The sequence below is a fragment of the Mirounga angustirostris genome, unplaced genomic scaffold (genome assembly GCF_029215605.1).
Source record: "Mirounga angustirostris isolate CCGP_5_RB_7025 unplaced genomic scaffold, mMirAng1.0.hap1 SCAF_3, whole genome shotgun sequence".
NCBI lineage: Eukaryota > Metazoa > Chordata > Mammalia > Carnivora > Phocidae > Mirounga > Mirounga angustirostris.
Window position 1 is genome coordinate 158,423,036 of NW_026991711.1, and position 26,566 is coordinate 158,449,601.

The window sequence follows — 26,566 nt, forward strand, 5'->3', positions numbered from 1 at the left end:
TTTGAAGAAAAGTATAAATAGCTTTGGAGTCAACCTGTCCTGGATTTGAAGGCTAATGCTACCATTTGGTTAAGTTATTAACCCTATACTTCTCAAATTTACTGTCTGTTTGAAAGCATTCAGCATGGTAATTTATGGTTTTTCTTTTTTAATGCAACTTATGGGTCATAATATGAACATTACTACTTATACCTACTGCTAGTAGTATAGAACTGTTACTACATGTTACAGCTTAACTCTTGGAACTAACAAGAAGTATTAACCTACTAAGGACACTTCAGTTATCTTCTAAATGAACAAATAACTAAGTCAAAATTAAACTTGGTAACTGTCAATTTCTTTTTTAAAAAGATTTTATTTATTTATTTGACAGAGAGAGAGAGAGCATGCACACAAGCAGGGGGAGTGGAAGAGAGAAAAGCAAGCTCCCCACTGAGCAGGGAGCCCGATGCGGGACTCCATCCCAGGACCCTGAGATCATGACCTGAGCCAAAGGCATGCAGTCGCTTAACCAACTGAGCCATCCAGGCACCCCTATAACTGTTAATTTCTAAGTCAAAAATAGAACAGTCCAAATGAGCACAACCATTAATTTGTTAACAGATACACAATAACCACCTAATATTTTAAACATTCCAGTAGATTCTAGGGCACAGTTAAGGAAGAATAAGAAAATTTAGTTACTAATTTTGGGTATCTTCTTCTAGCCAAAGACTATTATAGAGTTTAATAAATATTTAGGTAAAAAGCTAACTGTGAAGATGCCTAATATAATAAATAGGAAGAGTGAGAAAAAAAGAAGAGTAGAGTTGGCAGCATTACAGAAATTTGAGGAAGGCACAACTTTGCCAATTCTTAAAGCTTTAGGAATTGTTCCCTCATAATTATGACATATCTAGTTGGGCTACAGTACCTACCATGCAACTAGAGTTTCTGATACTGGTTCTATATTTTTACTTTCAGTATCTTCAATTTCTAATTTTAAATTACCTTTCTATTTAGAAAACTTCTAAAGAGTAGTACCAAAATACTTCTAATTACCTTTGCAATTTTAAATTATATTTTTATGTAGAGGAGTTTTCCTTTAAAGGTGTAACTATATGCAATATATGTAAGCACCATTATTTGTGTAAAATTTTCCCTGCCCCCCCAAATCTAACATATATTAATTTGTGGTAAGAAATATTCATTTGATCACCAACTTTGCTAAAATAACCTTATTAGCTGACAGAAGCCTGATATTTTAATTAAGTTCTTGAAAAAGTCTAATATTTCAAAAAAGAACCATGCAAAAACACTGAAAAATACATTAGTTCTCAATACATACGAGGGATTCCTACTTGTTGTTTTCTTATTGCTGGACCAATGTTCAGTTTCTTATCCTTATAATTAAGTTTTTCAGCCTAAAATAAGAAAAAATATTTTATTATCTTGGTACTACTGTTTTATAAAACCAATAATGAAAAATTAGTAAGAAACAATTTTTAAAATTCACATTACAACATTTTTTGAAAGTAGCAAGGAATACTGGAAAGGGCATAGTCTTTGGATATTAAAAGATCTGGGTTTGAATCTTGGTTCCAATTCTCTGACCCCAGTTCTTTAACTGGAATACAGTCAATCTTCTATTCATAGATCCCATATTTGGAAATTCACCTATTCACTAAAATTATTTGTAACCCCAAAATCAATACCTGTGGCAATTTAGTGGTTACTAGAGGACATGAGCAGAGAGGTGAAAATTTTGAATTGCCTGACATACACAGTCCCAGGCTGAGGTCAAACAAGGCAACACTCTCTCTTCTTGTCTCAGCTCTTAAACAAGAGTCTATTTCATGTTGTTAGTGCCATGTTTTTTGCATTTTTGTGTTTTATGTTGGTGATTTTGCTATCTTTTTTTTTTTTTTTTAATTTGCTATTTAAAATGGCCCTCAAGTGTAGTGTTGAAGTGCTGGCTAATGTTCCTAAGCACAAGAAGACTGTCATTTACCTTATGGAGAAAATGTTTTGGATGGGCTTAATTCATACATGAGTTATAGTGCTGTTGGCCAGGAGTTCAATGTTAATGAATCAACAATATATGTTTAACATGATGTCTTTAAACAGAAACACACATAAAACAAAGTTATGTATTGATTGGTTGATGAAAATAATGTAAACAGAAACTTGTGGGAACCTTGTATTTCTTCTAGGAGCAACAGTTCCAATATTTGCTAATTGAGTGTTCATGGTGACTTTATAGAACATTACTATGAATAATGAAGATCAGCTGCATGTGATTTAATAATGTACAATTCAAACTATTTTTTCCTAAAAAAATTAAATGTAACATTTGTCAAATTTAAAGTTATTACACTGAACTTCAGGCTATAGATTTTTTCTATGAATGTTCTTAGCTTATATAAAGTTTTTCAGAAAGGATGGAAATAATCTCAGATAATTTCACTCTAGGAATCCATGTTTGTAGTGTTTTTAGGAATTCAAAGTGCTATTAACGCTTCAGAAAACATATATACCCAAGTTCTTAGTAAGCAAATAAAGAAAAAAATATTACAACTTCGCAAACATACTCATGCAATAATCTGGAATTTGTTTTTCTGTAGATAAAATTTCTGTTTAATCTTTTTTTTTAAAGACTTAATTTTTTTTTTAAGATATTTTTTATTTGTTTATTTGACAGAGATAAAGAGCACAAGTAGGCAGAGTGGCAGGCAGAGGGAAAGGGAGAAGCAGGCTCTCTGTGGAGCAGGGAGCCCGATGCAGGGCTCGATCCCAGAACCCTGGGATCATGACCTGAGCCGAAGGCAGCTGCTTAACCAACTGAGCCACCCAGGTGCCCCTAAAGACTTAATTTTTACGTAATCGCTATACCCAACGTGGGGCTCAAACCTACAACCCCAAGATCAAGGGTTGCACACTCCACCAACTGAGCCAGCCAGGAGCCCCTGTTTAATCTTTTTTTAATTCAATTTTTTTGGAGACCAATGTCAATCTTGAGATGCAAATAAATTAAAATTTTTTTCCAACAATCAATCATTGTACTGTAGTGATAATAATAAAAAAGATATCCTAAAGGATTAGTTTCAAAGAAGGTCCAAAAAATGAAGTTAAATACATCAAAAGATCTTACCTCTTGTAAAATTTTTTGTGCATCTTCCTGTGTTTCAAAAGTGACGAAGCCATACCTAAATAAATACATTAATTATTTTCTTAGAACATTAGAGTTATATTAAAATTCAATTTCTTTTTAAGAATGGGCCACTGTAGGAATGAGCAGTTTTCTATGGAGCACCATCATGCAAAATTTAAGAGTATAATTCAGAGAATACGGTCACCTCCTGCTAGAGTTGGGACACTAAAAGAAAAAAAAAAAACAAAAAACAACCCAGGATCTTAAAACAGTTCCATATCTGAGCTGTATACAAGGCAGGAAAGCATGAAGGATTCATGTCCTAGCTTACAAATTAGGATACAATAAATTTTAGTACAGAAGAGAAGTTTAGCTTAAATAAGAATCAGAGTAGGAAAAAAAACTTTAAAAAAATAAAAATTTCAACACAATAAAATTTTTTACATTGGCAAATGAGTATATAGATGTATTATTTATTATTAGCACATATAAACTGATAATGCAATTATTAGTATTTCCCAAACATAAATCAATTAAAAATATGTACATCCCAGATTTTATATCTGCTTTTCATATATAATTGTTACCTTCAGAGTACAATTCATATAATGTTCCAGATACAATTATATTATGTATGCAATATCCAAAAAGCCAAAATATACAAAAAGATATGAAAGAAAGAAAAAGTATATCCCCCCCAGCATAATTTCTATTTAGATAACTTAAGGAAACTACAGTAGTGTTATATATCTTGATTACTATTTTGATTCATAATTACTCTATTGTATAAAAAAGTTTTTTTTTTTTTAAACAAAGGAATTTCTCTTTTTTCTATTTGCCCAAACACTAAACAAGGGCTAAGGAAATATTTTTATGCTAAATTTTTTGGTAGAACACATACACCACCCAGTGGAAAAGGCATAAAATACAGTTTACATTTCTATGTGTTTTTCTTTTTCTATGTGTTTTTCAACGGTAAAAAAAATGGATATTACCAAAATATTGTAAATTCTATTAACCAAATACAAGAGGTACAATCTCACTTCATCCTAATACTGGTTGTCAGTCTGAGGAAGTATCTCAATTGTTTAAAAATAACCTCTCTGCAGAATCCCATCTCTTCCAAAGTGCTTATCTGACATACTTAAATGTGGTTTCCCACACTAGTATAATTTTCTATACACCTCACTAGTCCTTCCTTTCTCTTATGTCTATAAATATATATGTCTTACCTCTCTTTCAAGAAAACAAACACAATCCTTCACTGATCTCCACTGTCTTACCCATTTTCTTTAACTTTACTGTCAAACTTCTTAAGTGAGTACACTATGTAAACTACCTCTTTCTTCTCTGAAATTTGGCTTTTGCATATACCAATCCACTGGAACAGCTCTAAGGTCATTAGTGATTTTTAGACAAATCCTGCTGATTTCTTCTCAGTTTTCATTCTCTTTGATTTGGGAATTAAAAACCATTCTCATTAAAGTTGTATTTCTCAGGTTAGTTCCTTAACTAGGTCTCTGAGGCAAAACCTACAGACATTCCTTTTGCCAGCTTTTCTCAAATAAAGCTCTCTCTAGTCTAAAGCAAGCACACAATTCCAAAAATATCTGATTCCTTTAGCTTTTGGTTCCTTAGCTACTGTACATTACTCAACATTAAATGCTTGCTATCTAACATTGAATGGTCCTTCAGCCTATGCAAGAATAATAACTTCCCAACAAATTAAGGAATTGTTACAGTGTCCCCCCTCCCTCCAAAATACACACACACACGAAATGGGAGATTAAAGGTAAGAGGAAAAGAAGAGGGTATGAAATTCTCTTTTTAAAAAATGGAATCAAAGTAAGTTAGCATATAAAACCTAGTAATCCAATAAAAACACAATTGTTAATTCTATGTACTTTCTATAGTGATACTTACCCTTTGGACACTCCAGCTCTGTCATTTACAATCTTCACTTCTTTTACAGACCCATACTGGGAAAAAAACTTTCTTAAATCATTTTCATTTGTCTAATGGCATAAAAGAAAAACACAAAAAATATTTAAATTGCTAAAAAATGAAACAAGTCTTATGTTTGTTTTGGAGACAAAAAGGATTATAAGCAAAGAGTAATATGAATATAAGAATGCCTCTTAACATAAAAACAGTATATAAACCACTAAATTATTAAAATCAATGTAAATACATTGCTTTATGCAGTAACTATGTTATTAAACTATTATAATCAATAAAAAATTTTTAAGCTGAATTACTTTAAAACTACAAAGAAAGTCCACTAATATTTAAAGAAATTCTTTTTGCCAGTTTTTAAAAAAATAGTTTGAATCAGGCATGGCTGTAACTATAGTAAGGGCATATTACTATTGGTTCTTATGGCTCAGAGAGGCTCACGATCATGGCAGTGGAACTAGAATGTTGGCAATATATACCAGTCCCTCTATTTTAATATGCAGTCTCCAGGAAGAGTAAGGTCTTAGGAAAGGAATATATTTCCAAAAGTACTTGAACTCAGTTTGTGATACCAATGAAGTGGCTACAAGATTTAAAGTTTTTAGATAGTTTATCTGTACTCAATATACATTTTAGCTAAATAATGACATTATGATATTCAAAATAAAAATCTGAGTCATTATTAGAGTATTATGTACAAGATATCTACAAAGATGGTTTTAATTGAAATAGTCTCTTAATAGACTCATATCACCTTTTCCTAGAGTATTCACACTAAATTCATTGCAATTTCATTTTCTGGCTCAGGTATAACTATGCCATGGGGAACTTTAAATATCCCTAGAAAAAAATTTTCTTTATATACACAGAAAAAGACATGCCTAATAGTGGGGCTATGCCTCTTGAGTTCCCCTGCTACCTCACTACTTACATACAGTATAAGCTATTAGTTGGTAACCTAAAGCTACTAAACTGGATGATGACAAATACTGAATTAATATAAGAATAACTAAATACCTCTTATTTCAATAAACTGAAAATGGAAGCAGTGCCAGAATAAGAATTTTTATTAGAGATTCGAAAACAAATTAATTCAAACTATTCTCTGATAGAATCACTAGTTCAATTTTGCAGCTCTACTTCTTAGTTGAAAAATGAGACAGTTAAGATGATTAAGTATGAAGAGGGATGGGCTATAAGCTTCTAAAAAGAAAAGTTTTACAAAATTTGACACAGCTTGCTACTACAGTAAACTATTTCCTTGTTGTCATTTGTCTGGTTTTGGAAAAGGGATAAGTATCAGGGAGGGAACCCTAGCAATTACCTGAAAGCTATAACTGCATTGTTACAATGGCCTCCAAAGTTCATAATGTAGTTGACAGAATTCAGTAACCTAGAATAACCTAGCCATACAAATGTTTCCATTTATTGAAGATTTATTTAAAAAATATACTGTTTGTAATATAAATTAATTCTGAACATGAATACTCAACTTGAATATTTATGGTCAGCCATTAATATTTTTCATAGAAACAGAAAATCTTTCTAAAAAAATAAAGATTTCATTAGAAATAATTTTTCTTTATTTTTAGTGAACCAATCACATACTTGCTTAAGAATCATTATTCTGACAAATACAGTTAAGTGTAACATTTCTCTTGAGCAGAAAAAAAGTAATTTCATCCAAATTGTGAAAGACTGATTACAGGGAAATAGTGAGTAATAAATTTCATACCCTAATGGCACAAGGATTTTTTTTTAATTAAGAAAAACAACTATCCCTGTAATTTCCAGTATATAAAATGGAAGCTTGGAAATCCTTCTACATATCCACTTGGAAGTAGGATATTCTACTCAAAATAGCCATGCAGGCCTTTCCTAGAGGTGTTTACTACTATCTCCCAAATGGTGCTGCAAAACATCTAACAACAACAACAACAACAAACTAAGCCTCTCTGAAATGGTGAAATGGCTGATTACATAATTAAAATATATTAATGTGAAGATGCTTTATTCTGATAAGGTCACAGGCCTTTTTTTTGGTGATCAAATTCTAAATTAGGTGGCAGAAAGGAATTTGTGAAAGATGGAAGTTCAGGATATTAGTAGGAACCTGACAGTAAAATTGGGATAAAGAAATAGGATTTCATAGGACTAAATTTTGTGTTTTTTAAAATATTGAATCTTTTTTTAAAATTATAGTCATACATTATTTGGTCTTTTGGAATACTATGTAATAAAGTATAATTAGTGTGGTATGGTGAAGTAAAGAATATGAAACTATGAGTCAGAATACTGGGATTCTAGTCTTCACTCTGTCACTAAGAAGCTAGGAGCCTGTAGATACATCAATGAGCCTCAATTTCCTTGTATGTGAAATTGGACAATTATATATGTTCTATTTAACCTACATTGTTATTGAGAAGATTCTTTATAGTAAGACAATGTGAAACCTACTAATCATTATGCAATTAGTAAATATTATTATTTTTGTAGTTGTACAAAGTAGTTCTGAGAAATAAAATAACTTCTAATGCAAAAAATACACTACGTTGCATACATAAATAGGTACCTTAAAGTCAATTCCTCCTACAAAGATGCGATTAGGGATCACTGTTCCATATCTTGGGGCACTTGTTGGGTTATTCAAAGGCACAGGTGACACAGGATTAGGGGATGGAGATAATGAATCTGTTTGCGTCTGATTTGATGTTTGCTGTAAAATAAAATTCTTTTAAATTTTTAGCATTGGGTATAAGTTTTGATGCAGGCTGAAAACATATATCTATCAAAAAGTTGAGTAATTTAGGCAAAATGTAATATTTTAGACTTTAATTTTATTCTAATATTATGAAAATTATAGTTAGAACTAATAACTTTTTGGAGCAACAAAAATATGGGAAATACAGAATCTACTCCACTACAGAAGAAATCTTAAATCTTAAAATATATTATTTAAATATACTTATATTAATTGCTATTAAATATACTACTTAAATATTATAAATGTTGAGGAATATTAAACTCGAAAAAGAAGTTTGAGAAAGGAAAAAACAGCCCTAGACAGCTGGGAACTGGCTTGGTTCTGGTGATGTTAGCTGTTGGCCTGAAACTCACAGTAAGGCTGTGGTGTTCTCTTGTTAACAGACATTAGGCAAAGTTACTCTTTGACTGTGATGGATCACATTAAAAACAAGACAATTCCATAATGATGTCTGAACCCTGACAAAAACAAAAGCATTGTCCAAACCACAAGAAACAAAAATCCTGGCTGATTCGTGTAACTGCTCCTTCTTTATCAATCACAGATTTGGCCTCAATCTATTTTTCTTACCTTCTAAATAAAAATTAACATACCCAATCATAGAATTACTCCCACTTTCTGACAACATGTATTTCAGAGTACAGCCCTTCTTCCTTAAATGTTCTCTAAAAAGAGCTTGACACAAGCCTAAATCCCATAGTAAGTTCTTTTCTAACACCCTCTTACCTAGAGGCTCCATGGTGTATGCTCTTCCTGTGTCAACAATTCAATAGACCCAACTTTACTTAACTGCAGATATGTTCCTGGTAGTCTTTGGCTAAAGGGCACTGACAAGTCAATAAACTCTGATGTTCAAGTTCACCATATTTTAGCTCTAAATGCACTTGTCAGTTTGAACATTGAACTGATTTCGTTAAAAAAAAAAAATGTATATACCTGTAACTCATAGGTATAAATTTGTATACCAAAGAACTGAGCTCAGTACATGTATGTTCACAATTCTAAGTTGGGGGCCTAATTTAGATTTTAATAAATATATATTAACATATAAGCCTTTGTACAATGGCAAGACGGTAGACTCTTAACATATATCTGAAAAAAACAAGACGAGAATAGAATTTTGAAGAGAAACCAGTTTAAGCACTTGCTAATTACTTTCTTTCTGGGGACACTTAACAGACTTCTGAGACAGTCTAACATACTAAATGAATGCTTCAAAAAAGCTTGCAGTTCATAATTTCAACTCTCTGAGAAACAAATACATAAAATGAATCTCTAACTTAGATAACGGAGTTGTTCTTTTTCATATTTGCTCTCCTCTCTCACTTCATTGGCCAATAAAACCATAATCCCTAAATTAATCTCTTCAAGATATACTGAGAAATGACTAGACCAGTAGTGATTATGGGGCTGTAGGCTGGACCTTATTGGGCTCTATTCTGCATCTAGTATTAAGGGGGGACAAACAACACATATTCCCTAATAAGGGAGTTCATAAAAACACCTATTAAACCACAGAAAATTTATCACATTTAATAATTGCTATGTTGTAGTTTCCAATTAAAGAAATTGGGAACCCAATCTTAACAGCATGCTCTCTAAGCATTTGGAGGTTATTTGTAACTTCAGTCACAAATAGTGACTCTGTAGTGCAGAGAATGGATGGATGATCTGGGGATGCGTAATTTTTCTACTGGATATTTGCATTGCTAGAGATAATAGGACAGCTCTAGTAGATATAATCTTGCCTGTTTAGAGGGTGTAGAAATTACGTATTTGCAAAATTAACAAAAATCAGTCTTTATGAAATTTTCTTCTTAAAAACAAAATGAGTTCAACAGATGAACTCGTTTGTTCTCCAATTGGTTTAAATAAAAGTTATTCCATTATTTTTCCTTGAGAGAGAGAGATGACATGAACAGAAGTGAAAAGAATGATTTCCTATATTGAGAAACTGGTTAAATGATACCCAGAAAGGAAAAACATCAACTTTTCCAACCTCTTCACTTCATTCTCCAGTTTCTAAGACTCCTGCTCTACTGTGGGTTCCAACTGCCTCATTTTTCTTACCACTTAGCACTTTCCAACATGCTATATAATTTACTCGTGTTTATTGTCTATCACTTTCCACTATAGTGCAATATTCATACGGGAAGGGATTCTGCCTGTTTTGCTCACTAAGCGTCTCAAGTCGAGCCGGTACATAGGAAGTGTTCAATTAATATTTGTTGAACAAATGAATAAACGAATGAATCATTTCTTCCTGCTCATGATATCCCAACCATTAGGCTGAGGTTTAAGAATATGCTATTAAAATAGCCTAGAAAATATTTTAATGTTAGCAGTGACAAGGCTCAAGCAGAAGCAATATCTAAATTCCTTAGAGAAGGCTAGCGATGCATGGAGTTAAACAATAAAGCCTCATTTCACTGGCAATGATTTCGCAAATGTATGAAAAGCACTTAGGAAGGTGCTATTATTTGGTTAGACGTAAGGGTCCTTAGCTTAGCAAAACTTCCAACACTAAAGATTTTATTAAAAATGTCCTCTAACGTGCCCTTACTGACTTCTTCCCTTGAGAATTAACCTCGAAATCTATCATCCACTTTGCCAACGAAGACAACAGGAAGAGGGCAGGCTAACCGTCGCGGTCACGGCCTCGGTGCTCCTTCCCCTCAGCGGCCAGCAAGCTGAGGCGCTGGGGGATATGGCCGCGGCAAAAACTTCCTCGGGTTCTCTCGGGTCATCGTGAACTTGGACACTGACGCGAGGATCCACCCCCTCCCCACCAAAGTGCGGGAGGGAAAAGAAGGCTAGCCAGCGAGAAATTTTGTCCCGCAATCCCGCCAGCAGCAGTGGCGGGAACCCTCAACGGCACCGACCCGACGTCGGCCTCGAGCGCCGGCAACCCCCCGGTCCGCACGTGGCGCGCGTTGATTGGCTGCCAGCGGGGCGCGAGGCGGGACACCGCAGCGCCTGCCTCTGGGCCTCAGGCCCCTCAGGCCTTCTCTGGCTCCCGCCCCTCCCCCCCCGGGCCCTGAGGTGTTCGAGTGTCTGGGTCCGTCGTGGGCCACGGTGCCCCTCCCCTCCCCCAGGTCTCTCAGGCCTTCCGGTCCACACTGACCAGTCGGGGAGAGGCGGCGTCAGCTGCCCTGGCAACCCCTCGCCGTGGGCGGCTGGGCGGAGTCCCGCCAGAGCGAGCGTCAAAGACGCCGCTGAGCCCAGTTTCGGCGGGAAAGCTGTTGCTCTTGCCCAGCCCCGCCTGGTGCACAGGGCCCAGCCACCCGCCGACTCCCGAAATCTCCCGGCCTTTCCTGAGGTCCCCCAGCCAGCCTACACCCGGTCCAGGCCCGGTGGTCCCACCTTGCCGCCCACACGACACGACCCGACCGGGCCTGCAGGCGGGCCGCTCTTCGCGGTGGTAGATGGGCATCCTGTCCACATTTCTTCCCGACAAAATAGTGGGCGTTTGGGCGCTAGACCTCGCTCTTCCAGCCCCTCAGGAATGGAGTCCACGTTGCTCCTTACCCCTGCTACCCCGGGGCCGGAGGCCCTGACTGTTGTACTCACCGCCCCGGACTCGGTCTCCATCTTCCTCTACGCGCTTCAAACACCGGGGGAAAGGAACAGAAACCCGAAGTTTGCTTCACACCAAGGAAGCAACACCACGTTTCCTGACGGACACTCCCCCTGGCGGTGACGGCGGCAGTGGCAGCTGCAGGGGCGCAGGCTCGGACCCGGGGCCTGAACCTGCCACCCAGGGGGGTGGGGAGGAGCAGGCGACGTCGCCTCGGGCGGCGGGGCGGGCGGGCGCCGCAAGCCGGGGAGCGGCGCGGGCGGGCGGTTTCGGCTGTGGCCCGTGGTCGCCGAGCTGGGCCGTCTGAGGGGAAGAGCGTGCCCCAAAGTCGGGGTGGGCGTGGGGTGTGCGGACGAGGGCTTGGCCCTGGGGCCACTCTCGCCTGCTTTCCGACGGCTGGGGAGGAGAGCGCGAACGGTTATGCAAAGCACCATGCACCGCACGCCTTCCTCTCTTCTCCCCTTTGGAGAAAATTCGGCGCCCAGGACTGGTGGGTTTCTAGAGGTTGACGTGACCTCAGGCTTTACTAAGGAGCCCGAGGCCGGTTGAGGGGCGACTTCGGAAGGCTGGTGCAAGGCGAGGAGGGCGGTTTCCAGACTCAAACTCTGACCCCTCGGGCCTGACGCGCCAAACTCGGGGACTCCCGAGAAGCCTCGGACTCCGCGCTTGCACCTGTTGTCGCTGTCACTCATTCCCGCCAGCGGGCGGGGCAGCGCGGGCGGCTTGGCCAGGACTCGCCGTGCAGCCCATTCTGGGCCCCGGCGCCCGCCACAGGCCTGCGCCGCTCGCGGCTCCCGCGGGCCCCTCGCGGCTGAGCACCGCCTGGCCGCAGCAACAGCCTCGGGAGCCGGCCCGCGACGAGGCCACCCGCGCGCCAGGGGGACTTGAGCACAGTGCGGCTTGCCTGGAGCGTCTTCGAAAGAAGGGTACTTTGTAAAAAATATCTGTAAAAGGTAGCTGAGAATTTCATATAGCGCCGCTATAATACATAATGTAATATTATACGTACATATAGAATATAATGTAATGGCGATATATAATATATATAATCAAGTCGTAAATAATTACAACGAAGTAAACTTACGTGATAATGATGATGGTTTTTACAACTACCATTTATCAAGGGCTCAATCAGATGGAGATTAAGTCCATTTGGTCAAAGACTAAAGCTCTAAGAGATTTAACTGGGGTCTCCTGACAATTCATGAGCTTAACCATTTTGACGTGTGTTTTTATAAAAGTTAGCAGCAACAACTGTCAAAAGTTACATTAGTAATAACTTCTATGCTCTCTTATAAAAGTTTGACTTTGGGTTATTTTACTTTCAAGAGAAAGACTTTAAAAATATGCAGTATCACTGTATTAATTTTTAATCTGCTCAAAGATTAGATCTTTATATTATTTACCAAAAATAAAATAGGAAACATAATTTTTTTCATTGGATACAGTTCAGCTAAAGCATCCTTAAAATCATACATTTCTGCATGCAATTTAAGCTTATTTTAGGTTTTAGTTTCTGTGGAAACAGTACAAACCTATTCAAATTAATACTCATATTCTAGAGCAGAATAATTTTGCTGTTCAGTAACATTAGAACTGATCTTTGGGTGTGTTTTTTTTCGGTAGTAATGATGGATTTGAGTAGCTATTATCTTTTGCCCATCTTTTTTTTGACTGAAAACCTTTATTTTTTAATTATTTTTAAAAGATTACTTATTTATTTATTTGACAGAGACACAGAGAGAGAGGGAACACAAGCAATGGGAGCGGGAGAGGGAGAAGCAGGCTTCCCACCAAGCAGGGAGCCGGATGCGGGGCTTGATCCCAGGACCCTGGGATCATGACCTGAGCCGAACGCAGACACTTAACAACTGAGCCACCCAGGCGCCCCTGAAAACCCTTATTTTTAAAGACTGTCTTCACCATAGTAGGTGTTCAGTCTGTGATACACAAATTAATCAACTCAATTTAGGGAACATTGACTGTATTTCAAGGCCCGTGATAGTAATTCTCTGTTCTGCTTCTCTTTTCATTCTTAAAGCAAAAGGAAATTTTGGTTTTAAAACTTGAGTAGGTCATGTAAAAGTATACAATTCAACTAGTAGACATTTATAGTGTTCCTATTATGCGTAGTACCTAATGCTCTATGTTATGGGAGATAAGAAGATGAACAAGATCAAATCCTCATCTTGAGTTTTTTTCAACCTAGAAGGGAAGAAAGGACTAACTGCTCAAAATAATAATTATATCTAAATGTGCTTATAATAAGACACAAGCAGAATAGGATAAGTGATATGTGAACTGCAATCAAAGATCTTGTAGGAGCACAGAGGACAGCATCGTGAGGCACAATGTTTAGAGCTATGTAAGGGTATCATCAAGGCTGAAATTGTGGTTTGGGTGGGAAGGTGGGAGGAAAGATATAGAGCCCCTTTCATCTACCCAGCACTAGACTAGGCACATTCTTTTTTAGTCTTCTGAGTTACCATTCTTTCTCTGGAAATCTGAACCTTAGAGAGGTAAAAGTGACTCATGTAGTTACATTGCTAGTGACTGGTAGATGCAGTTTTCAAAACTTGGTTCTATTTGACTCCATTGCCCATGCACGTTTACTCTGCCATGTTACTTGTATTGTGGTAATAATGACTTAGAGTTTTACTCTAGAGAACTTTGCAAATAGAGGGCCATTGAGGTTATTGAATCAGGAAGTTATATAATCAGAACCAAAATTTAGAAAGATAGGCTCAGACCAGAGAACAGTTTTTAAAGGACAGGAAACAGAGAATTGAATTAGGAGCATACGACTCCAGTGAAAAATAATGGGGACCTAAACAGAAGTGGCAGCTGTGAGAATAAAATACTGGGAAAGGGTTAAGGAGAAACCAGAGAAGAACTGAGACTCTTGGACATGGTGATGTTGGGGAGGGATTGGTGAGGATGGTTCAGAAGTCTCAAGTTTCAAATCCTGGAGAGGTCATTGACAAAGATAAATATAAAAGTGCAACACATAACAAATTGCAAACCCAAATTGCATATCCCATTTGTTTATATTTTGTACTAGCATCCCAATGTTTCCCATCTTTTTCCTTCACACAGTTAGTTAAGAGCATAGTTCTTATTTCAGGGATTTACTCAAACCTGCCCTCCCTCTTGCTTGCATTCCCTTACTGGTAATTCTTCCATTACTGCTCCTTGAGTTTTCTAGACACTGATTCTAACTCCTAATATCTATTTTAGACAGTCCTTTTCTCAATAACCCTTGGGATGTGTTCTCTAGCTTATAGACCTAGATAACCATCTGTGGGCTTCCTATAGACCAGGCTTTACTTTACGGGAGGGGATGTGGCAGTGATTAAAACCTGGTTCTTGCTCTCCAGCAGCCTGTGGTCTAGTGCAAGAAGGAGCTAAGTAAATAGAAAGTTTATACACTCAAGGTGCTAAGTGTAGCAGTACAAGAGTTGCCAGGTGCAGAGACAGCCCAAATCAGGGAGTGACTTGGTAGATAAAACGACATGAAAGGACACGTTTAGAAGATGCCTCTGTTTCCATTTTATTTCTCTCTTGTTCCCATGTCTATTAACCTATTGTATTCTGGAGGATGATTAGGTGCTTTCTTCTTCTCTATGATGGTTGGATATTTGAAATAGGAGAGGTGAGGGATAGGAGTTTTAAAAATCTGTCTTAAGGAGCAGAGTCCAGTTCAGATTTCCTTTTCCTTTATGGAATGTAATACTTACATTTAGAGAGGATGTTACCCAGATGATCTAGATGGAACAGTAAGTGATTCATTGGAAAATTCCTTATAAAACCGTTTTATTTGCATATGCAGTTTATTTTGAGCAACTACTTAGATGCAGGAACATAAAATATTAGAGCTGACTGTGCAGCATGAGGTAGGACCTCAGTAATTATTTATAGAATAGAGACTACATGAAGAGGCAACCCTCACCCCACCCTCCATTTTATACCCATTCCTTACCATTTTACTCTTACTTCTGGAATAAGAATGAAAAACAGTCATCATCAGAGAATCTTTTCTTGATTCACTTATGCAAGTATGGTTTAATAATTATACACATGTTTTCAGTTGCTTCTCAGGGGAAGACCTTGTGTTTGGAACATCCCACCTGCAAAATCCTTTGAACATTCGCAGATATTATACCACCATATACAAAAATAAGACCTGTGCAGCAAGACTTCAGTCCAAGAATGATTGCCCAGAACATATTGTCCACTTGTAGACTCAGTCCTGCAGTATTTGCCTTGGCTTGCCCCTTTATTTTACCCTTACCTTCTGACCACCAACGGCTGTCTTTCTTTCTCTTTTTAAAGATTTATTTATTTATTTATTTATTTATTTATTTATTTATTTATTTATTTGAGAGAGAGAGAGCATGAGCAGGGAGAGAGCAGAGGGAGAAACAGACTCCCTGCTGAGCAGGGGAGTCTGTGGAGGGGCTCAATCCCAGGACCTTGGGTTCATGACCTGAGCTCAAGGCAGACACTTAACTGACTGAGCCACCTAGGTGTGCCCCCCAACATTTTTTTTTAAAGATTTTTAAGATTTATATAACTGTTTTTTAACCTCTTCCCATTTTTTTTTAAAAGATTTTATTTATTTATTTGAGATAGCACAAGCAAGGGGAGCGGTGGAAGGAGAGGGAGAAGCAGGCTCCCTGCTGAGCAGGGAGCCCGACACGGGGCTCCATCCCAGGACCCTGGGATCATGACCTGAGCTGAAGACAGATGCATAACTGACTGAGCCACCCAGGCGCCCCAACCTCTTTCCATTCTTACCTCATTTGTAGATGTGATCTTTCTGGGAGGAAAAAGTTTTCCTTGACCCTCTTAGGGTTCCTGGCTGGGTCTGAAAATTAAATTGACAAAGATTAATAGGAGAAAAGCATACAAATTTTACTGAATTTTTACATGTACTTGGGGGCCTTCATAAGGGAATGAAGATCTAAGAACTGACCAGAGCAGGAAGCTTTTATACCTTTTAGACAAAGAAACAATACATTTATGAGTAATTGACAAGATGAAGGAGTTTAGGTTAGAGATAGTAAATGGTGAAGAAGAAACTAGGAAGATAAGGGTTAGTTTAACAAGATTAGTTTGCAGATTCCTCTGGTGCCCTGTCTTGGGGCTGATAAGTGTCTGTCTCCAGGAAAAGAATTTATTTCCTGCCTTTAGGCACAAAAGGGGGAGCTTTTTCTGTGTTTACTGTTTCTTAATTGCCTTCAACTCAAAATAATTCCTAGGTCAAGAGGCATATTTTGGGGTGACATATTCTGGTTTCCTTCGGATGCATGAGGTATTTTCGGGTACTATCATGACCCTCTTAATTCATGTTTTCTCTCACCCATAGGCATCTTGGCAGTAGTTCGTGTTGCTAGCGTCCTAACCATGACATTTCAAACATCTTTTAAAAAAATATTTAATTGTCACTTGTCCTCTACTCCAGCAACTGTGTTGTTTTTGAATAGTGGGCAATTGTTGCCTTGGTGCACTCTGATCTTTTGAATCTAAGGAAGGCCACCATGTAGTGTTGCATAGATTACTCAATATATAAGGTTGTCTAGCCAAAGGAGCTAGTAGGATGAAATCCAGCCCTTACTGCTCCACTCATAGAACCATGTAGCCACAAGCCCCTCCATTCAATGGGAGTGCATTTTTCTAATACATAAAAAGATGCTGAACAGGCCAGTGGTAGCCCTGCCTAAACAGCTCCTGCACTGTAAGATGGTGTCAAGAAACCCTCATTTATGTTCATCATGTTTTACTATCATATTCTCAGACATCAGTAACTGTTTGACATTTGGAAAAATATTCATTTTGGTGAATGTTGCAAGTGGGTTCCTCAGGAAACAGACTCTAAGATTTGCATGTAGAAATTTTGGGGAATATGAGTTTGGGAAGAGTACCTGGGAAGAGTGAGGGAAGCAGGACTGGGCAGAGCAAGTTGAGTTGTGATTTTTGCAACAGAGTTTCAGCAATCCTAGGATGACCTACAGAGTTGTCCCCAGAGACTAGGGTCCCTTCCCCCTCCACTGTACTCTCTATCCTCATCTACCTATCTATAGACATTGGGTGCAGGCTGCTCCCAGATAAGAGTCCGAACTTTGGACAAGATGACTCTCTTTGGCTGAGGGCAATTTCTGGAGAGGAACTTAGCTGAGAACAGCCCACACCCCAGCATCTGGTGGAACAATGGCTTGGTCCTGAAGGGAGATTTGGGCCAATCACAGCATATACAGAAGTGAGTTCATAACCATCAAATGACTTTTTTCTCTACAATAGGATTAAACAGGTTGAATTTAGTTTGCTTTTGGTTGAAGGAAAACATGACAAAAACAGAATAACTCAGGAAAACTTCAAACTTGTTTTTTTCTTAGAGAGGGCACCTGAGAGATTGCAGAAGGGACTATATCAGGAGCACAGATCTGGTAACCTAAGATGTGGTAATCTTGTGAACTGAAAGTTTAGGTTGCACATTGTGTTTAATGATTGCAGGCTAAAAAACAGCTTTCTATGAGTTTGCCCTCTGTTGGTTCTGTGCTCAAGAAAATATCCATATTGGTCACCATTGGGGAAATATAATTAAAATGCAAAATCTTCTCCCCACTCAGAATACCTCTCTACAGGGGTGCCTGGGTGGCTCAGATGGTTAAGCATCTGCCTTCGCCTCAGGTCATGATCCCAGGGTCCTGGGATCTTGCCCCCCATCAGGCTCCTGGCTCAGCTGTGAGCCTGCTTCTCCTTCTCCCTCTGCCTCTTTCCCTGCTCATGCTCTCTCTCTGTGTGTGTCTCAAGTGAATAAATAAAATCTTTAAAAAAAAAAAAAAGAATACCTCTCCACAAAGGTGATAGAGACAGAAACCAGTTTCATCACTGAATAAGCATGAACTCTGTGGTACACAGCACAGGCAAGAAATTGCAAAGACAAAACAAAGAAAGGAATCTCACCCACTTATATTGCCAAGCAGACACAACCCATTACATCACAGATAGTTCATCCTAACCTTACCTGGTGATTGGAGTCACCATCTTATTGGCTCTATAGAGAGGAAAAACAAACCTCGTATCTTTATAGCAGGAGGTAATTTTGCAAACTGGAGTAAAGCAAACATGAAAGTTAGGATCTTAACTTCTTACTGAAACTGGGAAATAGGGGAACTATCTCCCTTGCTGTTTGCATTTCAAAAAGGTGTTTTTTTTTTTTTTCCAAATTTTTATTTAAATTCTAGTTAACATATAGTGTAATATTGATTTCAGGAGTAGAATTTAGTGGTTCATCACTTACATATAATGCCCAGTGCTCTTCATAAGTGCCCTCCTTAATACCCATCACCCATTTAGCCCATTCCCCCACCCACCTCCCTCCATCAACCCTCAGTTTGTTCTCTATCGTGAAGAGTCTCTTATGGTTTGCTTCCCTCTCTCTTACCCCCCCTTTCCATATGTTCATCTGTTTTGTTTCCTGATTTCCACATATGAGTGAAATCACAGGGTATTTGTCTTTCTCTGACTAACTTATTTTGCTTAGCATAATACATTCTGGCTCCATCATGTTGTTGCAAATGGCAAGATTTCATTCTTTTTGATGGCTGAGTAATATTCCATGGTATTTATATGCCACATCTCCTTTATCCATTCATCAGTCGATGGACGCTTGGGCTCTTTTCATAGTTTGGCTATTGTTTTGTTTGTTTTTTAAAATAGGCTTCATGCCCAATGTGGAGCCCAATGTGGGGCTTGAACTCACAGACTATGAGATCAAGACCTGAGCTGAGATCAAGAGTCAGACTTTTTTTTTTTTTTTAAGATTTATTTATTTGAGAGAGAGAGAGAGCTCAAGCGCATGAGTGCACATGAGCAGGCAGTGGGGCAGAGGGAGAGGGAGAGAATCTCAAGCAGACTCCATGCCCAGCATGGAGCCCAAGTCAGGGCTTAATCTCATGACTCTGAGATCATGACTTGAGCCAAAATCAAGAGTCAGACACTTAACTGACTGAGCCACCAAGGTGCTCCTAGTTTGGCTATTGTTGATGATGTTATAAACATCAGAGTGTATGTACACCTTTGAATCTGTATTTTTGTATCCTTTGGGTAAATACCTGGTAGGGCAATTGCTGGATTGTAGGGCAGTTCTATTTTTAACTTTTTGAGGATAGTTAGCCATTATAAAGATTTATATACATTTGAAAAGGACAGAGAAAAAAATTCTGGGGAGAAAAAAAAAAGAGATGGGAGAAGTCTTTTTCCTTATTTCTCCCAAGGAGAATTAAACCTCTTATTTTTAGTCTGTATTTGCCCTTACATTATATATCTGGATCTGTTTAAGGTTGGAACTCCTTGAAGCACTGAAAAATTTTAGAAGCAACCAAAATTCAAAGCTAGTATTTTTACATCTGGAGTAGGAAGAGAAGTGGAGTAGCCAGAAAGGAAGCCAGGGATGTAGACAAGAGCCATGGCCACATGTGCCAAAAAGCCTGGACTCTATTCAACTGGTAGTGGGAAGCCAATAAAGCTTCATAGCAGGGAGTCAGACTTATATTTTAGGTAAATCCCTCTAGCTACAATGTGGAGAGAGTATGGACGTTAGAACATGCTACAAGGTCACTGTAATCAAATTCATGTGGTATTGGATCAGAACAGATAACCCAAAAGTAGACTGAGTATATGTGATAATTTAACATATGACAAGAAGGATAATTCAATTCAGTGAGAAAAGAGTAGATTATTTAATGAAGAAAAAAAAAAGCAGCCCACCATCTTATTTAAAAAATTTTATATAAATGCTTGTATACACATATAAATTAAATTCAAAAATAAAGTATAGAAAGACCAAATACTTAAATGTTAAAAAAAATCTTGCAAGAAAAGGTAGGAGATTACATGTACAACCTAGGGGTTGGAAAGTGCTGAAAGTGCTGAAAAGAGAGACATACTTGATTATATGAAAATTAATGTATTATATAGGCAACAGATATAAAATCAATAAGCAATAGTCTGGAAAAATATTAAAGCTGATGACATAGTAAGGATAACATCTATAATATATTGGTTGGGTTTTCTGAGAAGCATGTGGCATTAGAGGTGAAAGATTTATTGGAAAGTAACACATGTGGAGGGAAAAGGGAGAAGCAGGATTGGACAGGAAGAGTTCAGATACAGACATGACAAAAATCTCAACCAGCCCAAGGGGCAGCTGGAACAATGATTGCCTGTTGGAGGAGTCCTGCCTTGGTGGAAATGGCTAGGGCCCATTGACTGGTGATTGCCCAGAGAAAAGAAGAGCTTGTCCTCAGCTATCAACACTTCACTCATTCACTGGCAAGGGGCTGCCCCAAGAAGAACATGACCTTGGCTCAAAAGTTGAGGAGAACCCTGAGTAACTGAACAGCTGAAGGCTGTCAGTGAACCATATGCCTTGAAGCTGGAGAGTGAGCCTTTTACTGAAGCAGGATCTGAGTGTGGGATCTCTGTGTTTGCTATAGAACTCTTACAAACCAAGAAGAAAAAAGGCATTCAGTCCAATGGAAAATTACTCAAGGCACATGTGTGGACTGAATCCAAATGACCCAGAAACATTTGAAATGATGCTTAGTAATCTGGAAAGTGAAATTAACATAACAATGGAATCTAACTTTATACCTATAAGATAGGCAGAAATTATTGAGAGCTACAATACCTATTAAGGTAAAATGTGAAGTGCTGTAATTCTTTGGGAAATCCATCTAGCATTATCTATTAAAATTAAAAATACATACATCCTTAGACCTAAAAAATTCTACTCTTGGGAATTTGTCTTATGGAAATTAAACAACTGGTTCATAAAATCATGTGTGCAAAAATGATAATTACAATGTTGTTTGTAGTGGTGAAAAACTAGAAATAAATTGAATACCCCAAATACAGCAATGCCTAAGTGAATTATCATATATCCATACCATAGAATATTTGCAGTTATTAAAAGAACAAATTAGTAGATGCAGATAAGGTGGGGATTCTTACCAGGTATTGTTGAGAAAAAGAAGTGAGAAAAAGAAGATGCAGAACAGTATGTATAAAATACGTCTGCCCACCTCTTCTTTTTTTTAGTAAATCAAATAATGACAAACACACACACTTTCTCTACACACATGCATGCACACACACATGAATGTACACCAAAGCTGAAAACATGCTTTAACTTGGCAACTTAGGTTGTTAATTTGAGTTACCTTGCAAGGAGTGGGAGGGTTGATGTGCATGGAGGAGGAGAGAAATGTTTAAGACAGGTGAAAGAAAAAATTATACCAAAAGAAGCATGCATTGATCATACTTAGGCTGCCATTTCGAAACCTAACAAGAAAGACAGAAACAGAGGCTTATATAGGTTATAGGAAAGAAATAAATGAGAAAAATATGTCACAGAAATAGAAATAACTATACACAATTTTTGGATATCCAAAAATTTTTAGTTTTTACTAGTTTAATAGATGCCAGGAATGTTTATTTGCTATATAAATCAAGTAGTATCTGGCCATATGGACCAATAGCATGGTTGTAGAAAGCATAGGACTTTCAGTAGACTTATGTATCTGTATCAGTTAAAAGAGACTTGGTTATACTACAGTAACAGATGACCCCCAAATCTAAGAGGCTTACCACAGAGGTTGCTTTCTTGAACATGTTACACATCCATTGTAGATTGGCTTGAGCTCTGCTCCTTGCCATTTTCACTTAGCATCTAACCTCTATCTGGTAACCAATTAATCTTGTGGCAGAGGAAGATGAAATCATGGTTAAGCATGCACTGGCTCTGTTCAGAAGGGGCTTTCATTCATCTTTCATTGGCTAAAGCAAATCCATAACAGACTGAGCCTGCTGTTAACCAGTTGAGGAGGCATAAACCCTTCCACAGGGAGGATTAGTGAGCATCCCCATGAGTATGAAGATTGTCTTTAAAACAAAGAGTGTTAATGAAATATTTCCATGTGAGTCATACCTAATGGATGCCATTAATGATTGGTGAGTATGGAGAATTAAGATAAGAAATAAGAGGGGTGCATGGGTGGCTCAGTCAATTGAGCATCTGGCTCTTGATTTTGGCTGAGGTCATGGTCCTGGAATTGAGCCCTGAGTAGGGCTTTGTGCTCAGTGGGGAGTCTGCTGGAGGATTCTCTCTCCTTTCCTTCTGCCCCTTCCCCCACTCTCTCTTTCTAAAATGGATAAATAAATCTTAAAAAAAAAAGGACGAGAAATAAGAGGGGTGTCTTGTTGGCTCAGTTGGAAGAGCATGCGACTCTTGATCTCAGGGTTGTGAGTTCAAGCTCCACGTTGGGTGTAGAGATTACTAAATAAATTTTAAGATGAGAAATAAGAGAAAATACTTTTTTCTAATTAGATGCTATTTTTTCTCATCTACTGGGTGTACAGATAAGAAGTACTCCTTTTGGGCGCCTGGGTGACTCAGTTGATTAAGCGTCTGCCTTTGGCTCAGGTCATGATCCCAGGGTCCTGGGATTGAGTACCACATCGGGCTCCCTGCTCAGCGGAGAGCCTGCTTCTCCCTCTCCCTCTGCACCTCCCCCAGCTCATGCTCTCTCTCTCTCTCTGTATTTCTCTGTCTCAAATGAATTAAAAAAATAAATAAATAAAGAAGTACTCCTTTTGACTTTAGTTTCAATCACAGATCACACACCATTATTTACATTTACAGAAAACAAACTAAAACCTGTTTAATCCATATTTTGAAGATAGGAAAAATTAAGGCATATGGAAAAAGTAAGATTCTATTTTTCATATATTTTATTTTTCTGAAGTTTATGTTTATGGGAAATATAACATCTATCAAAAATCAGAAAAATATCCTTTCCTTTAGAAATGATAGTCTAAAAATAACGACATTCTGTGTTTTTTTCCTAGAGTTTAAGTATGGCTTGTAAGGAATCTTCCAAATAAATTTTTTTTTTTTTTTAAAGATTTTATTTATTTATTTGACACAGAGAGAGAGGGAACACAAGCAGGGGGAATGGGAGAGGGAGAAGCAGGCCTCCCACAGAGCAGGGAGCCCAATGTGGGGCTTGATCCCAGGACCCTGGGATCATGACCCGAGCCGAAGGCAGACGCTTAATGGCTGAGCCACCCAGGCACCCCCCAAATAAATTCTATATGCAGTTACCAGTTTAGTTACTACAATCCCATTTTGGTTAGGAAAAAATTTAAAGAAAGCTCTAGAACCTCTCATTACACTAAATGTAGTATTGGACAATGTTTGTTGTTTATTATCCTCCTTCACAGTTTAAGTTAAATTTCAGTTCTTTGCTGCTGTTTAATATTTTAGATGATTCCTGCAACATGCCTTTATCTCCCCCAATCTTTCAAAAACAATTGTGACATCATCTGAAGTTTCACCAGTACATTTCGTATAGAACAGAGAATGGCAAACATCCCAAGTGCAGTTCAGCAGCTGCAGCTCCTCTACTGTGGATGAGGGAAGAGGTAGTTGTCTCCATGGTGACCTATATGAGTCAGTGAGGGTGGGAACTGGGGGATTCTCGCAGGGGTTAATGACCAAGGAAATGCTAGCAATCCAGTTTTCACTAGACATTTGGCCTCAAATGGATTTTTTTTTTAAAGGACTCACTTTTTATGGCTTTTCATTTTGTAAAGGGGGTACACTTGCATTATGCTTAATGAAAGAGCTATGTACCCGAAAACTCACGGGGAAGTAAAAACGCCTCACAGAAGAGACCATACTTTATTCTTGTTTTATACTTCAGAAAATGCATTACAATTTTGTGTTTATTTAAATATTGCACTCTGCTTCTTCCTCCCAAAGACTTGAAGTAAAATGCAACAAAGGCATATCAATGAGGTTAACAAAATAGGTATAAGACTCATATATCATGACCCAAAGGGAATGCATTAGGGAAAGAAATATCACTCTTCATTTTCTTCCAATGGGTCCTAAGATGCTAAAAAAGCATTAATAGGGGCGCCTGGGTGGCTCAGTCGTTAAGCGTCTGCCTTCACTCAGGTCATGATCCCAGGGTCCTGGGATCGAGCCCCCCCCCCCACAAAAAAGCATTAATAAACCTTATGTCTTGGCATAAATTGGAGGTCCTTAGTTTCCTAACACATGCAGATGAATTAGATTTGGGGTATGTACCTGGATGGGGAGAGGATGAGGAACCAAACTTATATTTACTCCTGCATTGCAAGGGTCAGGCATCGGGAGTGTGTTTCATTTGAAGAGGTTTCTATTATAACTTCATACCTGGAAAAGATCCAATCATCAAATAAAATGAAGAAGAGAAACAAGTTTTCATGTGGGCTTCATTGGTCCCATTCCAGTGGTAGTTTTCATAAATGCCTCTGTGGTTTCTGCATTAATGTGGACCATAATGATGACATGAGCTCCATCTTCAGGATCCATGTCAAAGTCAGTTAATACAGGGGCGCCTGGGTGGCTCAGTCGTTAAGTGTCTGCCTTCCACTGGGGTCAAGATCCCAGTCCTGGGATCGAGCCCCGCATACACAGCTCCCTGCTCAGCGGGAAGCCTGCTTCTCCCTCTCCTGCTCCCCCTACTTGTGTTTCCTCTCTCGCTGTGTCTCTCTCTGTCAAATAAATACATAAAATCTTTAAAAAAGTGCATCTTTGAACTTATCAGGATAACTGACTTTTAATATCAAAATATCCTTTCCTACACATATGTGAACAAGAGGATAAATGTGTTTCCTCACACACTGATAAATCTGTCAGCTTCATACTCCATCATGATGACATAAAGGTAATGCTGTTGTTAAGATGAGAGGGTGTCATGCCAAATGTGAGTGGTCCCAAACCTGTAGGAATGGCTCTTCCTCCATGACGTCATTGGACTTGCACCTTATGAAAGCCTCATGTAGCAGGAAGAGCACAAGCTTCGAAGTCACTGACTGGGACAGTCAAATCCTGGTTCCATCACTTCCTTTTGGCTCTAACTCTGAGCAAGCTTATTGACCCTTTTGATCCTTAGTTTCCTTATCTGTAAAGTGGAGATCTGGTCACTGATTCTGGGCTATGTATTTTCAGGGTTGCTGGACCTGATTAGGTTCCTCTCAGTTGTCTTCCAGTCTAATTCTCAATTTCAGGTTACTCCAATTTATAAGCATCCTTCTACTTTTGCAACTGCTTACTTTGGATCTGTTTTGATTTCTGCCCTAGGATGGAATTCTAGGATCCCAGAAGGTGAGAAGTCCCATAGTGTGGGCAGTGACAAAGCCATTTTTTTAAAAAAATAAAAAATGTTTTTTTATTCAGTCAGAGGATTGCAAAGGTGAAGATTCTGTCCACAGATATTTATCGAGCATCCACTCTATGCCAGACGTGGTCCTGGGAGCTAGAGATAAAGCAATGAACAAAATCTTTTGCACATGGAGATTACATTCTCCATGTTAGTGGGGCAGAGATAGGAGGTCAGTAAGACAATATATAAGTAAACAATTCCATGGACAGGACAGTTTATTCATAGTGATAAAATCCTATGAGAAAGCAAAACGGAATAATATAAGTAACATGGTATGTGTGTGGGGTTGAAGGAGCAACTTGAGATTTGTGATCAAAGAAGACCTTTCCGTGGTGGTTACATTTGAATTGCTCTTATTATTCATTACTCTTATTCACATCCTTTTCCCTTCCCCTCACCCCAGCTTCCAATTTGCCAATCAAGTGATTGCTGCCTTATTTGGTGAAAGGTTGAGAGGAAAGAATTGTGGGTGATATTAATTTGGAAAGGGGGATTATTATTATTTTTTAAATTTTATTTTATTATGTTAGTCACCATACATTACATCATTAGTTTTTGATGTAGTGTTCCATGATTCATTGTTTGCGTATAACACCCAGTGCTCCATTCAATACGTGCCCTCCCTAATACCCATCACTGGGCTAACCCATCCTCCCGCCCCCCTGCCCTCTAAAACTCTCAGTTTATTTCTCAGAGTTCATAGTCTCTCATGGTTTGTCTACCCCTCCGATTTCCCCCCTTCATTTTTCCCTTCCTACTATCTTCTTTTTTTTTTTTTTAACATATAATGTATTATTTGTTTCAGAGGTACAGGTCTGTGATTCATCAGTCTTACACAATTCACAGCACTCACCATAGCA

General features: G+C 38.4%; 2 protein-coding genes across 2 annotated transcripts in view; one reads left to right on the plus strand and one right to left on the minus strand.

Moving 5' to 3' along the window:
- BOLL (boule homolog, RNA binding protein) overlaps positions 1-11,441 on the minus strand; it is a 43,286-nt gene extending 31,845 nt beyond the window's left edge. Inside the window, 5 exon segments of the mRNA XM_064585830.1 lie at positions 1,328-1,403; positions 3,131-3,185; positions 5,054-5,145; positions 7,659-7,802; positions 11,214-11,441. Of these exon segments, the coding sequence (XP_064441900.1) occupies positions 1,328-1,403; positions 3,131-3,185; positions 5,054-5,145; positions 7,659-7,802; positions 11,214-11,441 (595 nt within the window).
- Positions 11,038-26,566, plus strand: part of PLCL1 (phospholipase C like 1 (inactive)) — a 365,254-nt gene continuing 349,725 nt past the window's right edge. The window contains exon 1 of the mRNA XM_064586875.1: positions 11,038-12,380. The gene's annotated coding sequence lies outside the window, so the exon portion shown is untranslated. The remainder of the gene's footprint in view (positions 12,381-26,566) is intronic.